General features: G+C 43.5%; 1 protein-coding gene across 11 annotated transcripts in view; it reads right to left on the bottom strand.

Moving 5' to 3' along the window:
• TLL2 (tolloid like 2) overlaps positions 1–14,837 on the bottom strand; it is a 128,049-nt gene that overhangs the window by 98,286 nt on the left and 14,926 nt on the right. For 10 of the 11 annotated variants that reach the window (XM_052676960.1, XM_052676971.1, XM_052676958.1 and 7 more), the window contains exon 2: positions 70–180. The exons of the other annotated variant lie outside the window; for it this stretch is intronic. In XM_052676960.1, the coding sequence (XP_052532920.1) occupies positions 70–180 (111 nt within the window). The remainder of the gene's footprint in view (positions 1–69; positions 181–14,837) is intronic. 11 annotated transcript variants of the gene reach the window in all.

The following is a 14,837-nucleotide window of genomic DNA, read 5'->3' as shown; positions in this document are numbered from 1 at the left end:
AGGAACTCTTTGCCATCTGACAATCAAACCAAGTGAAAGAAGGCAGTGTCACCTTTGGGCTGCCCTTACCTGAAGTGTGTCTTGCGTTGCCAGCTGAGTGCTTTGTTAAGTCAACAGTTCTGTCTATTTGAAACAGCTTCAAATCATCTTCATCTAAAGCGATATCACCCCAAAAGGCAGCTGGAGAGAAACAAACTGCAATTAGTTTTATTTTGGAAGGAAAGTATAATTCCTATGCAGACTATCACAACTCCATGGACCAGAAAAAGGTAATACACAGCAGTATTTTATAAGCACAGAGAGAGTGGACATTGGTGGAGGCTAGGTGACAGTATTTAAATTGAACCACTGTGCGGGTGCACAGAAAAGAGCTTATTAGCTGAAATGCCTTGTGTTAAATTTTATTGCAGGTCTGACTCTCAGCTGAGCTTTATGGAGGTGGTGTTCACTGCCCATTAAAGCCTACAAGGGGCAGTTATGAGTACTTTCCTAGCTAGTGTGAAGGAGAGAACTAAGATGCAGCTCAGATTTTGACAGATGTTGCGTCCACAGCATCTCAGGTTAATAGTTTGCATAAAATAGGACAACCATGAACTGTCAGCTGTGGGACTTAATGTTCAACCTACACCATGCTAAACTGGCCTAAATCCAACCACAGATCCAGCCTACCATTTCCACTTAGCTGGAGAAATGTCATTTATTTGTCCTCTTGCGGATTAGTTACCCTGAATGAAGTTCTCAGAGTTTTTAGTTCTGTAAAAATCCTTGAATTTCAGCCAGAAGCCATTAATAAATAAATAAACAAACAAACAAACTGATACCTCAACACTCAAAGCTCAAAGAAATAAGACTGGGAATCCTTTAAAAAAAGAAAAGGTAACCCTATAAGAGTTCAGTAGACTCTGCAGTGTACAGTGTACAGTTCATATTGAAAAGATGCAACTAAGTAATTGCAGATGATGAAGCAGTTGACCAAACAGAACAGATCTTTCAGAGATAACAAACAGGTTATGAAATGAGCTGTTAAAATTTGTAGTCTGTGTAGGTTGATGAAAAAGAAAACCAAACACACCAAATAAACAATAGAGAAATTAATTCCTTGTACAACTCAAGAGAACTCAGTAAGTCAGGCAAGGACCAATGTAGAGTTAGTTGCTCTCTGCAGCAGTGACCAGATGCAATGGAAACACAAACAACAATATTTACATTCCTGGAGGGAAAAATTGTCCCATTGCTATGCAAGCAGCATCACTGATCAGAGTAAGTTAGGCCTAAGTAACCACCAGGTTTTACTCATGAGTTTGCTTTTACTGACGAGACCAAATGAAACATGTCAGGATATTCGCCTCTATATCAGAAACCTGCAAATGCATCTGTGGTAACTGAATTATAAAGAGTTAACTCCTACAGAGCTATGCCTGCTACAGGGCACATACCAGCTGCCACACATCACCCCACCAAAGAGCTGCCATGAGCAGCTGAGCTGGTACGAGCACAGGAATTCAGCTGTTTCCATTTCCCTCTGTCTGCCTGGGGTTATCTGGCCATAGTAGAGGAATAGGAGGCAGGACTCAGCCTTTCAGGAGACTGACTGTAGCTTTTTGGCTGTGTCTCCTTAACAGCACTACCAAAATCCAGAGTACAGGAATACAGCAACAGTTCCAAAAGACTCCATAGTGCAGACTAATCTATGCACTGACATCAACTAAAACTAGGACAGAACCTATACAAAGGCATAACTCAGGCTCTCCCTGATATCTTGGCAACCAAATGCCTCATACAGAACAAAGGAGAACATAAAATACTATCAGCTCACCACCAACTAACAAGTCTACCAGCTTGGCCAAGAGGCATGCTGATTGGGAATGGCCAGAGAAAAAACAGAGAAAAAACTGACTGCAATTTGAAGACTTTTTATCCATATAGATATCCATGACTTGCTCAGAACAATGTGGCTAACAGCATCCCATGCCATGTGATTCTTTCTCCAGCCCCATTCAGTAGGTTACTATTGAATTGGCCAAACGGACATCCATTCTCCACCCTAACACAAATCAATAGTACCGTTTCAATCCCAGAGTAATTTCCACCACCATAGGCTCTCAGGGGCTCTTTTCCATTAGCACAGCATAGTTTGTTTTTCAGGACAAGGTAGTAAGTACATGCTGAAGCTGTGGTATGGATTTAAAGAAACAGAATTGTTGTATTTTCATTCCCAATGGAAAAGAGTTTTCTCCCAACCCTAGCACAGGAATCTCTTTCTGTTACAAAGCCATGCATCATCCTGAAAGATGGCCCACTACAAAAGCCAAATTTCCCTAGCATTTATTGCCAGCTCTCTATAGTCCCAGCATGCTCAAGGGGAACCACAATTTATCACAGTCCTGAGCCAGCTAAGCAACTTTCCTCACTGGAAATCCTGGCTGAGAATGTTGCGCTGCAACTTCTCCTGTGCTGTCAAAGGCTCTTTCCTAAAGGCATGCAAGCCTAAAAGATGCTTGCTTCCACCCCAACGGAGTTGTCCCACAGGAAAGAACAAGTATTTTATTTTAAAGGGTCACAAGTTCAGAGACTTCTGGCAAATTAAACCTCTGAAAGCATTCCTTCTGATTTCCTTTACCAACGTCTCCTTTTTAATTTAACATGGGAGGATTTCCAAAAAGAGAAAACAAAAACAAAAATTAAAATCTCCTAACAGCAGGCTAGCTAACTTGGAAACCAGTATTGCTCTTGGCAGAAATCTCTGCAGCGTACAGCCAGGTGCAAACTCTTAACACTCAGCGCAATAGTGTGCCAGCTTTTGTTTAAGATGATGCATTAATCGCTCCGGATAGTTAGAACAGAGCAGCCCTTATTGAGGTTGATGCAGTTAATATAAGAGAGTTTGCTTCCACGCCGGACTAGCAGTCTGCATCAGCTACTCAGAATGTTTAACCCCACCACTCCCCAGTGTGTGCAATGGGAAACCATTTATTTGTTGAGGCAAAGGAGGAATAAACAAACAAACCCACCATTAAATAAATAAATAAATAAATAAATAAATTAAAAAGTCTTGCAAGCTGTCTTCATTTTCAGAAGATTTCTTCCCCAGGAGAACAGGAGAACAGTCCACATGCTGGTTTTTGCACTGCACAGTAACCTGCCTGGGGGGCTCTGGCATTCTATAACTCCAAAGCAATGTGGCTGCCCAGAGCATCTTCTTCCTAAAATCATTTCTCTGCAAAACACCCCCTGGTCTTTTCCTTCCCACAGTGCTCTCAAGTAACTTCTTTTTCCCTCTTCTATTTCTTCCTACTTGTATCTTCTTTCCCTAGCTTTAAGTCAGAATTGGAATTCAGAGGAAAAAAAAAACCTGCTGTCTCTCATGCTGAGTCAATACAAAAGTGTTTGCAACAATTTAAAATCACATCCTATAAAGCACGTTTACTCCAGTCCTTTAATGAAGTGTCTTTCTACATTTTTTTTTTTCTCTCCTCAAAGGCAACAAAGTAGAAAAAAAAATAACATTACTCCTGAGAATAAGAACCCAAACAAAATGCAATATCATTGTATTTGTTACAAGCAGACTTATCTCTTCAAGTCAAAATGGGACAACTGTCTTTCACCCTCATCATCATCAGCCCCAAGTTTACGCAAGCCTTATTAACAGAAGGATGCAACTGAAAAATATCACCCAAAGTCTGTGTTTGAATGGATCTCCAGCCTCCAAACCAAGGCTAGGAGCCTTTCACCCATTTGCCTGTCATGATTTCTTGCAAGAAAGCTCCATTCCAGCACCAAAAGATCAGTATAGTCCATAGATTTACCCTGCTGACAGGAAGCTACAAAGCAGTTGGCCTCTGGACACCATGGGAGACTGCAGGAATTTTGAAGCACCCATCAGAAACAGCTGCAATAGATTCTTAGAAAAAGCAACCTTGGAAACAGGCATGCTCTGCCTGCCTGGAAAACTACCTCCATCCCACTCCTCCTCAGAGAGGATCTCACCGGGTGAAGCTTTGATTAAGTAATGAGAGGTTTTAGGTGCTGAATAGGATGTGAACCTAGATTGAGGACTATACTCCACAAGCTGATTCAAAGGAACCCTCTTTCTGTGGGGACAGAAGCATGCTAAGTCTATGCCATCAGCTCAAGAATCTTTTTTGAGCTTGCAGCCAGTTGGCACAGCTCACACTGACAGACTTTTATTTCAGTTCCTCTATGCAGTTTTAACACATTTTTGCTGGAAGGTCTTTACTCCTGCCTGGCAGATTTCCTGCAGCACAGTATAGCAACGAGCACGGAAAACAAATAGCAATGTGAATCCAAACAGATGCCTCACATTTGTTTCAGCAGCATTCATGACTCAAACTCAGTTTCCAGTGGCGTTCACAACCTCTCTGTGTAGATAATAGCTGTGCTCCCAAGAAGGAATGCCTCATGATTGACTACCTGAGCATGTGAGAGTCAGTACAAAACATCAGAGGAAGAAGCATTTGCACAAGTAACCTGGGCACCTCCAATTTTGTGGCCAGATGGATGCAAAGGTCAGGTAACCCAAGGCGCAGACTCAATTGTCACTCAAGTGATGAGCCACGTCAGCTGTTTGTGACTAAAAGTGCAATCAAAGGATGTGGTCTGAACACATCCCTGAGATAATCATACATGCACGTGTTTAAGGGACAGTGTTTTTCCCCATCCAGATCTTTTCTCCATAATCTGGGTTATGGAAAGATCCTAGGGCACCAACTCCTGTTGCTCCAGAAGTGACTGTAGCATGCCAGAATAGTGCAAGGGAAAGCCAGCATCTCAGCTTGTCAACAAGAGCAATAGGCGAGGAGTGCTGGCTGTACATACAGTTGGGTTATTCTATGATTATTCATGCACTAGCAAAAGCCTGCAAGTTACTTCTCAGCATTTGCTGATGCTTCCCAGTCTGACAGGTCTGAGTGCTAGAAATTTAGTTTTCAGGGCTGGCCACACTTTCATTAGGGCTTCTGCACTCCAGCAATAAATAAATCAACAGATCAAAGTGAATTTCCAGCACATTCATTTTTCTTTCTGCTCATGCACTGACATGCAAGTCTGTTGTTGCTGAATCACCTGCAGATACAGGAAGCAGTGAGAAAGTACTTTGAAATGTGCTGGAAAATATTCATACCTTAAAGAAGAAAATCATATTCCCTTGTGCAAAGTAACAACTGTGTCACAAAAGAGAAAAGCCTCAAAAATAAGGCAGTAATCAGTGAAAGAGGAGATAAAAATCGTAAAGGCTTGCGTTGGAAATAAGGCCAGATCATGAGGCAAAGTAGAATGGGAAACTAGCAACAACAGCAATAATTAAGAGAAAAGCGTCAAGACTACCATATTAAGCCATGGTGCTTCAATCTGGATCAGTCTGTTTCTCTTCAGTAGGAAAAAATCAGAAGTTCCCCATTGGTCAGCCCTGATGATAAATTGGCTTGAAGGCTCTACTGCAAACAAGGCCATACAGCAAAGGTTCCTACAGCCAGCCTGCTGTCTGGCACAAGCATGGTTCTCCAGCAAGAGAGACTCAACAATTCACTTCTCAGTAAGCAGAAGTTTCTCTGCCCGATGACGACATTTCATCGCAGAGTGTCAGTTTGTGGAATAACATCTAACATGGCCCACTTGTAAACAACAACAAACATTTCAAGAACATCAAAACATCGTGGGAATCTGAGTTTGGTGCCCTATTCAGACTTCTGCAGAAATCTGAGCTAAGTTACCACATGTAGCATTCCCACAGCACCCTCTCTTGGGAAGTCATCTGCAAGAGACAGCATTTACGTTCAATGAATGCCTTTCCCTGGAAGGTGACAAAGCAGTAACAAACACACACTTTGGGCTTATATTTGTCCAAAGCTGCAAGCACATGTGTGAGCTTATATAACATTTGGTTTTAAGGAACAACTCATACTCTCTCCTGGCTGCATGCTGCCTTATTTTAATGGGGAGCTGAGGGGAAAAAAATAAAAATAAAAATAAATAAAAATCAGTGGCATGAGCAATACGGCCTGTCATAATTAGGTTAGGAGAAAGATTTTTTCTTTATAATATTCATAACTCTCCTACTACTGTTGGCTGCTTCTTCACTCAAGGTCTCCACCTTTTGCATACCTCCATGGTAGTCTCTTCTGCCCGGTGATTTATGAATCCACTCCCAGTACAGGTGATGCAGAATGGCATTTGTGAACTCAGAACACAAAATCCATGACACAGGCAGCAAATCAGTTCCATCTATGGGCTTTTGAAGGGCTAAACATCCATCCATTCATAGAAGTACTACAAGAGGATGTCTGCTGTAATACTTTGGAGCAACTTACAGGGCTAAGGATGCTACTTCTCTGTAATGCAATGTGTAAAATTCAAGGGGCCAGCTTAACCCTTCTCATAAAGGAAGTTGGGCTATGTGATCAAACTAACATTCTGGCACACTATCTCCTTTAGATGACTATGCACACCCCATTGCAGTTCTGTCACAAGACAGCTTTGCCCATTCATGTCTAAATGGACCTTCATGCAAGCTGTACACAGCTTGCAGTGCGCTTCTTGGTCGCATTTCACGGGTAGGTAGACAACAGATGACCAGAAGGCACCATGGACACACAAATGTATTTTGATCTGGTTTGTTCACAAGTGCTAACTAGCTACCTACACCTGAGATAGCTGAGCATCTGGCACTTTCCTAGTCTGTACAAGACAGTGCAGGGAAACTGCTTTTAAATAGGGCTATCATTCATGGATCTGTTCAATCCCCAAGTTACACAGTTTAGAGGCATATAGGGGAAAAACAAATGGTCACTCAAAAAAAGACCTTATATCATTTTTTTCCTGTCAGCTCACATCCTGGTAAGATGCCCTTGCCAAAACAAATAAGCACAAAGTTAAAAAAGTAGAGTTATAGAATACCCTGACTTGGTAAGATCCCACAAGGAGCATCAAGCCCAACTCCTGGCTCCACACAACCACCCAAAATTCAAATCTTATGTCTGAGAGCATGGTTCAAATGCTGCTTGAACTTCAACAGGCTTGAGGCTGTGACCTCTGCCCTGAGGAGCCTGTTCCAGGGTCTGACCACCCTCTCCTGAAGAACGGTTTCCTAACCCAACCTGAAGCTCCCACAACACAGCTCTGTGTTGCAGCAGACAGGCAAGAAGTCTAAGGTCCAGCTATCACCATTCCCTGCCAAAATCTACATTTCATGGTGCATACAGCTCTCAACCATTGTAGGAGTGGAAACCAGGAACCAAAACCATCAACAGAAAAATGTGTTTTGTTTTCTGATCCTAAATGATAGTCTCCAAAGAGAGCATAGTGGCACTTGACAAAGGTGCTTCTTGACAAGAGGCAGCACCTTTCCCCTCCCTCCCTGCTTCGCCTTCCCCAAGTGCATATGAAATGCTCTCACTGGAAATACAGCATCATTTCTGCTGTCCTTTAAGAGAAGGAGACGGCAAGGTTCTGGATAATGAAATCCAAGTGTGCCTTTGTCAATTAATTACAGAGAAAGTCATACCACACAAGCCCCATTGCACACCCTCCATCATTTTTGCTGCTCGATATAACTTTAATTAATCTTTCCTTTGGCAATTTGAAGGAAGGGTGAGCACGCTGCAAACACCCACAGAGTATTAAATTGATTTCCTGTTTTACAGTCCCCTTTCCCTTCCTATTGGCCCAGTTATGATTTGTGGCCCTTCACTTGGAGGCATTTTATCCTCACTAATATAATCCAAAGCCTCGTGCAACAACTACATCCAGAAAAGTAACACTTTGTACAGTCAATTGCTTCAGCCCAGGCCCTGTCAGTACAAAGCAGATTCACTCTTGCCCTTCCCTCCCCATACCACAAGAATTCAAATAAATCTCTTTATGTCCGTATCTTCAGCATTTTAACTTATACCATTGACAACATTTTTGTTCTAATTAACTCAGACATTATGTTCCCCATACTTTTCTGTCTGTCATTTGTAGGAGCACACCTTAATTACCCAAGTGCTAAGGCAAAACACATTTCACTAGAAAACATGGCCCCCTGCCTGATGTACCAGTCTGATCTTTTAACCTCAGATAACTAGATCGACAATCAGAACACAGAAACACCAAGTTCATCCTGGTGAATTTTGCAACAGACACATCTACCTTCTAAGAGACACACCACCCCACCTTGGACTTGTAGGGCTGAAAGCAGGATCCTTGGCAGGAAGTACACACTAGTCCACAAGGCAAGTCTGGGTTAGGAAAAGGACAGGCAAGTGTAGTTCTATAGCTCCAAAGTGAAACAAGTTTTTTCAAAATCCCTTCTTTCCACCTTGTAAGAGATGTAGGCTCTGGTTTTCAGAGACATCTCAGCAAACATCTTCCACCACTTGTCAGTAATTCCACAGGCATTTGGTCAGAATTGATACTGTCTCGCAAGGAGCACGCATCTCTTCTTTGGACTCATATGCAAGTCCATCAGCTTTTTGCTGAACACGTACACCCAGAGCAGGAGAAAGATCCCAGCACATGCAGACAAGTGCTCAAAGCTGCAGGGTGAGAAGCTCTGCCCAAAGACTGCCCTTCTCATCTGGATCAGGAGCAAGTGGAAAGGTCTGACTGCTGTGTGATTTCACAAAGGGTGCCTTCAAGCTCGCTGGAGAAGACAGGAATGGGGCAGAGAGTTAAATCTTGTGGATTTGTTTCCAACGTGTCCTCAAGGGCAGGCATGGGGACTGCATGACAGCAGTTTCTGACTCAGGTATGACAGTGACAGTTGCAGGATAGAGGCCAGGAACATAGTCCCCATTTCAAAGACGAATTGCTGTCTTGAGTTTCAGGTTCTTGTTCAACAACACTTTCTCAGTACCATGGGTACCGAGACCTTGACCTAAAGCACTGCGCACCCCTCACCAACTGTCCACAAAACAAAAACTTTCTGAATCTTTCAGCCATCAGCTTCAGTCTTCTGGTAGGAATCAATCTCGGCCAGCTGTTCTCCTCAGATAACTCTCACACCTTGGGACTTGCCCTGGATTCATTCTTTCAAATGAAGCTGAGGAACAACAACCTTAGAGACGCAGGTGAAAAATTAAGACTGCTGCAATCCTAAACTTCATTTAGAGCAGTTCTACAGCTAAGCATTTTCTCCCCTTAAAGTCATTTTACCAGCCATGACTACAGTGTCAAGTGAACCATCACAACTCATTTAAACTGCATCATTTGGAAATAGAATTTATTCTTCAGGTGTCAGATTTTGTTGCAGAAACTGCCCTCTTTCCTTGATGCATTAGGTGTTGTCACCTGACTGGAGCCCCAAGCAATGCAGCTAGAGAACAGGTGATCTTAAGCAAGCATGCAGAAAATACACATGCACACACACAGGCTCATCACAAAAATGAGCAGGAACAGAACCATTAGCTAAGCTATATCCTCAAAAAAAAAAAGAAGGTAGAATTCCAGCCCATTTGGAGCAAACTTAAAGACAGGCTAACAATTTCTAACCACAGTGCTGGATGAAAGGGGGCAGTTCGTGATAGATCACATCTATTCATGGGCTAGACAAGGAAAGCAAACACTGGCTCATTTTACTCATTGTTCTTCATCCACCAGCACCAGGAGTGGAGTGTTGCAGCACTGCAGGAAAAAAAAGCAAAGAAGCAGACAGAAGGTACGAAAGAAATGGGAAATATTTACGGAGGATGGCTAATTTGAGCTGTTTACAGACTTCCCCTCTGAGTTTGGGGGTGGAAGGGAGCTGGTTTCAGCCATTAAAAGTACAACGTGAGAATCCATTAATTTTCCATAGAAACAATGTCATCATAGAAGCGAGACAAATCTGATCAGTCATGCAAATGTGCTGATGTTAAATTCTCAGGCCTGGGAGGAGAATTTTGGTTGCCAAAAACACAACAATGAAGAGATCAGAATGAGATTAACAGACAGAGAATGGCATTGTGGGAGCATGGGATATATACCCCCAAATCACCTCCTGACTGTGCTAGAATTTATTTCCCAAGCCATGCAAAGGTGCCTGAGCAGAACAGGGGGGGGGGGGGGGGGGGGAGGGGGGGGAAGAAAAAAGCTGTTATACAAGAATAATATGAGATCTCAGGAAATGGGCAAATGCCACATTCCAAATGCCAACCAGGAAGGACCTTCACAGAGCACTGAGCTCACTCCAGGGAGCGGAAGGTTTGGCACCCCCACAGGACTGGGATTCTTGCAAGCTATGAAATCACAGTGTCAAGAAAAAGCAAGCAGTAATAGCAGACAAAACAAGTGACTGTGTATTGTAGCTTAACTAGTAGAACACTTAACACCACAAGTTTAGAAGAGAAATCAAGAAAGCAAGTTGGCTGCATAAGACACTAGCACTGTCCCAGACATGTGCCGAGCTAAGATCCAATATGAAACATGGCATTTATGCTGCATCGATAAGGGGCAAGCCACAAGAAAAATACTTCTTTCCTTCCCAACAACAACAGTCCATAAGAGGAGACCAACAGATTTTATCTCCTTCCCTCCCTTTTCCCTTTAAAATGAAACAGTACAAACACCCATCAGAAGGAGATACCGCACACAGAAAATCATAGTAGCACCTCAAACAGGTAGAGTAGAAACTGCTCACCTTGACAGCAGACTACAGCCCTTCCTCATGAAGAATCGAGCCACTATCCTAGACTGGCCTCACCACAAGTATTTAGGGGTTAAAAATATGCAAAACGAAGCGCTCCACCCCCTGCAACACGCAAAACATTACTAGAGCAATGCATGTGACAAAGATGCTTCCTGATAAGTCTCACCACTAGCAAAAACAGTCCAAAGAAGTGCATGAACAAAACAAGAAGGAGAGCTCAAAGCACAGGAGATGTTTCACCTATGCTTGTCCGCAACCCAAAACATCAACATTTGCCAGAGAAGACATCAAACAACTATTGGGTTCACTTCTTAAATTTAAGAAGTGCAACACTGTAATGCACAGCAACAATAACAAAGTAGCAAGGTGCTAGGCTGCAGCAAGCCAGGACTGTTCAAATGCAACAGCGGTGAGCACAGACACGAAGGAAAGAAGTTGCTTACCTTCAAAAGACCTCAGGTACAGAATCTCTAAAGAAACACCCTCATTTCTTTGCCAACCTTTACATGAGGTCTGTAAGGGACAGATCCTGGCTCCATCCCTTCTGGTCATTCAGGTACATTGCATGCACCTGAACTCCCCTGGGCTGGCGCTGCCTTCCACCAGGTGCTCAATCACTGCTTCAGGTGGCAACTCAATACTTCCGCTTCAGGAACACATTGTTTCTACATTTGGACATATTTACCACCTGTGCTGCAGTGAATTCTAGGCTCCTGCTTGCAGATCCTTTCTTTCAGCTCCAACCTGAGCTAGAGGAGGAGAGGGGAACCTAGGAAAGTTTTCTTTGTGCTGCCAACACCCATTCAGAAAAGTCAGACTGCTCAGTGCAACCCCAGATCTTGCTGCAGTGGCACAATGCACACCCCTAACACTCCTCAGTCATACTCCAGGGCTCCAACAGCAGTGGCAGCAAATCGCAAACATTTGCAAGATTACGGCCCAGGGAGTTCTGCACAGCTTACATTTTGGATGAGGGGCAGGAAAGAATAAACTCCAGTGATCACAATTAAGAAAAAATAAATAAATAAATAAATAAAAGAGAAAAAATTTAAAAAGAAAAAAAAAAAACCAACAAAAAAACAAATTACCAGCAGCAAAGCTATGAAGGAACACAGTTCTCTTGCAACTGTCTGGTGACACTCTAACCACCAAAACCTAATGCCTTTGAAAACTGAGACATCTGTAGGTAATTCTACATCTGCCTAGGCTGCCCACTGCCCTGTGCAGCCCGTTCCATGCCCACCACCCTCTGGTGCAGACCCTTTCCCTCACCCCCAGCTGCCCTCCCCTGACGCAGCTCCATGCCGTTCCCTCAGCCCTGTCGCTGCCACACACAGCAGAGCTCAGCGCTGCCCTCTGCTCCCAGAGGAGCTGCAGCCACCATGAGGGCTGCCCTCAACTGCTCTGCTCTGACCTGAGCAAACACAGGGACCTCAGCCGCTCCTCACACACCTCACTCTCCAGATGCTTCGCCATCTTCGTAGCCATGCTTTGGGTGCTCTCTAACAGCTTTCTGTCCTTCAAATGTTGTGGCACTCAGATCCGCACCCAGTGCTGGAGGTGAGCATAACTGTCAGTAATATACCCATGAATGAATGCTTTGCTGTACAAACGTTCTTGTGTGGCACATCAAATCAGTGTTGCTGCTGTAGCAGTGATTCATACCCTGTTATGGCCTACCTTTGGGTGATTTCTTCTGATGCTCCAAAATCTGTTTCATTGTCAGCCCTAAAAGCACTCATCCCAGAGTTCTTTTACTGCATGTATGAACCCAGTGCCATAAACTCTCCCATTCTTGTGTTCCAGTGTTACTGCCTCACAGCTGAACTCAGGCACCCAAACAACCACAACAAACATCACCACAGTTTCAGCAGCTATCACCTTGGTCTATTCTGTAACAGCTGGCACATATAAAGTCGATGCTCTTTATATTCAAAGCCATTTTGTCCTGTTTCAGCCACATGCACCACAGTGAGCACATAGGGCTGTGTAGCAACACAGTCCTCCCAGAGTATAGAGCTCCACAAGTTCAGAGGTCATCACAGCTCCAGTTAGAGGTATCACTTTTGGGTGCACTTTTTTCCCATGTGAAATTCCTATCAGGATTCAAAAGCCACAGCAGTTCTGCTTTCTTCATCAAGGTTTCATGTCCCTCTAATTACTAATCACTGCACCAGCAGTGAGCAGTCAGGAAAGCAATGAATGATCAAGTGCTATTATATCTATTCATCTTATTTATGCAGTAGGTGCTGCTGAGAAGTTGGTCTTAATCAGTATATGTCTTGTAATATTTGGTTCTGTTTCACTTCAAGCACTCAACTATTTGTGGGTGAGGACGTGCTTGCCACTCACCAAGCAAGCCAGATGCACCCTTCACTTGCTCAAATGTAAATTACAAAAGCCTACTCAAGAATATGCATCTGTTTCACGTATGGCTCATACAGCTAATTTAAACAGTTTCCATATGTTGCCCAAAAACTGTGACCAAATGCCACTTATACATAAATGGGGAGATTGTCTGGATTCCACAGAGAAAGGTTTCATCATGCAGCTCCAAGCAACAGCTCCTTTGTTCCTAGGTCTGCCTGGGCTTCCCCAGTGCCCTCTCCTTGGAATGCTGCTGACTGGTCTAAATGCTGCCTCCTGCCAGGGTCCCGTCCCTGCAGCATCGCACTTGCAGGCTCACAAATAGAAGACCTGTAATGAACACCTCAGCATGTGAAGAAAGTCTGCCAAGTCACAGAGTGCAAGCATCCCTGTTCCTGGTTCCACAGAAGTGAGTTACTCCTAGGACAGGAGTGACTTTTGCCCACTTGTCATCCAGATGTTACCACAGATATGAGGCTGTATCTGTTAGAACTCCCCAAAGCACAAATGATGCTCTTGTACCCTATGTATCTTTGAAATGTATGCTTCAATATTTTGCTGTACATCTGAAACTGCCTTCTCACTTTTATTGCATCCACTGTGGCTTCCCACTCTGTTCCATTCTGGCAACAGCATATTCAATCTAGACCACATGCAAACTAACAGTCCGTAGTCAAGTGGATCAGGAGCCTGAGCAGATAGGTGAGGACTTCACTCACAATTACTGCTCTTCTAAAATTAAATCCAGTCAGGGAAGCAGACAATAAACATCTCCATTTGGAAACGCAGGGGAGCTTATCAGAAGAATTCAAAAAAACTGAAAGGGAAAAGAACATAGATGACAATATTTTGCTTGTTAATAAAGGCATGTTATACATGCACTCTAAGAAAAGTGCAGTGCAGAATTTGCATCCACTGGAATAAGGTGCTGCACTGTAAAGTGTGTCACATTTCTCTAGACAAAGTTTGGTGAATCAGGCATCAAATACACATCCCAAAGAGTCATCCAAATGTACGTTTCTTAGGATGTCCTGAATACACAACACATTTTTTTTACCACAGAACTCAAAGAAGAGCTGGATGTCCCAGCTCTTCAGCCCAGTGCTCCATACCCAAGACACAGTATCTGCTCTTGGGGAGCATTTAGGTATTACAGTTACCTTCCCTCTCAAGTCTGAAGGGTGTCAAGGCTTGGTCACTTCAAAAGGAAGTCATGCTACAGAAGAACAAGCAATCTCAGTTTGTTTGCACACTGCGCTGTTTCCCGCTGGCCAAGGCAAGGAGATTCACCAAAACTATCCTACTCCTACACCTAGTGGCCATCCTGAAACATCTCCTCTCATTAAGGGGGAAACTGTCAGGGACGCGACACAGTCAACTGAAAGTCCTCTTCAAATCTCACATAGGTTGAAGCAATTGAAAAATTTCCCATGCAATTGATTCACATGGTTTCTGTAATTCATACATTCCTTTGCATAAAGGGGAGTCCTCAGATTTGCACTTAACCGATCCAGACAGCTGCAGATCTCCATAGGCACTAAGTGCCTGGAGGCAGAAACCACTCCTCATGTAATCCTGTTAAGCAGCTGAAATGAATGAAAAAGCTGTGTGATTCAGCATGCTATAGGCTATACTCTCTCCATCAGTAACAGGGTCCTCTTCAGTTCAGCCTCTTGCCTTGGGCCCAAGTTATGAGAGATATTTCTTATCCTGATCTCTGCAGAAAGTATGGAGCACATGATGTTGCAATGGCCGCCCTCAGAAAGTGCTAGGAACAAACTCAGGCTATGCATTACAGTCTGTCTCACCCAGTAAACTTTTGAGAATATTACTGAAGAACACTCCAGGA

This window comes from Tympanuchus pallidicinctus, unplaced genomic scaffold (genome assembly GCF_026119805.1).
Source record: "Tympanuchus pallidicinctus isolate F22 unplaced genomic scaffold, pur_lepc_1.0 scaffold16, whole genome shotgun sequence".
Classification (NCBI taxonomy): Eukaryota; Metazoa; Chordata; class Aves; order Galliformes; family Phasianidae; genus Tympanuchus; species Tympanuchus pallidicinctus.
The sequence above is the reverse complement of the archived record's forward strand: the minus strand, read 5'-3'. Positions and strand labels throughout refer to the sequence as shown.